General features: G+C 36.9%; 1 protein-coding gene across 1 annotated transcript in view; it reads right to left on the reverse strand.

The window, feature by feature from the left end:
• Positions 1-289: 289 nt before the first annotated feature.
• The window catches only part of LOC100948707 (kinetochore protein NDC80 homolog), a gene marked incomplete at its 3' end in the record, with an annotated part of 27,755 nt that continues 26,829 nt past the window's right edge, over positions 290-1,215 (reverse strand). The window contains exon 9 of the mRNA XM_012814014.2: positions 290-495. Within this exon, the coding sequence (XP_012669468.1) occupies positions 290-495 (206 nt within the window). The remainder of the gene's footprint in view (positions 496-1,215) is intronic.

Here is a 1,215-nt window from a genome sequence, read left to right on the forward strand (position 1 = left end):
AAGGACTCATTTCCTCTTCTGCAAAGTAAAAGGGGTGGCATTTATGAACATTATTTTCATGGCCATAGAGACTTATTTTGCTTATTTCTTGGTTCATTGTTAAGAAATTCCAGTGTTACTAAATTGACATGAAGGGATAAGTATTTTATTAAAATGTTAGGGTTAAAATTTTACTCCTTTAGCTAATTTATTCTAGCCAGTGAATTCTTCTTAATTGGGACAGACCTTTACAAAGATCAGCTTTGGTTGAGTTGCATTTCCATTTTGGTGTGGAAATGGTATGACCTACCGCCTCTTTGCCTCTGGCATATTTTAACTCCTCATTCCACAACTTCTGCTGTTCAGCTTCCAAGTCCTTGGTTAATTTATTAATAGTCTGCTGTAATTCATTTCTTTCATGATTTATTCTCTCAATGTCTGCAACTGAGTACTTCTGGTTTTCAATAATATTCTGTAGTCGAGCGTTCTCCTGTTTTATTGTTTCATATTCTAGTTCTGTATTGGAAAAAAAGAAAATAATTTTTTTAGAGATGGTGGGTCTGGAAATACACAAATTATTAAAGTTTTAAAAATTCCTAGAAAGAAACAGATGACATTATTTAATATGGCTAAGATATCTAAATTCCCAAGTTATATGCATATATATTTTGTCTTTTTGTAGATGATCCTGTTTGACTCCACTCTGTTAATAACATTCTTGAAGAAGACCACAATTAAAGTTTCATGTTAGAAACGTATTTCCCTATTGGCTTGCTATGGTTTTCAGAAACTGCTACTTGAAAAAAAAAAAAAAAAAAAAAACTGTGTCCTCTTCTACAATGATTATAATTAGGAACCCTGGGGCTACCTACATGCTGGGCTTCATGTGAATGGCCCAGAGTGGAGCCCAGCCGAGGAGGAGGGGATGCTCTAGGTTTCTGGGGCATGGTTGCTCAGTGCCAGGGCTGGGCCGAGGAGCTGTACCAGGAGGTGCTGATATTTAAAGATACTACCCGAAATTCATAATGTTAAAAAACAGAACTTTTGTAATAATACTAAAGATCATTCCATTGTTCTTCCTTGAAGAAAGAGCTCTGATTTCACTAATAAGATAAAGAGGCTTGGCACCTGTAGGTAAGTGGTTAGGGTGCTGGCCACATGCACTGGGGCAGGAGGGTTCGAACCTGGCCTGCGCCTGCTGAACAACAACAACTGTAACAACAAAAAAATAGCTGT

Source organism: Otolemur garnettii, unplaced genomic scaffold (assembly GCF_000181295.1).
Source record: "Otolemur garnettii isolate 467f Iridium unplaced genomic scaffold, OtoGar3 scaffold00511, whole genome shotgun sequence".
Taxonomy (NCBI): domain Eukaryota; kingdom Metazoa; phylum Chordata; class Mammalia; order Primates; family Galagidae; genus Otolemur; species Otolemur garnettii.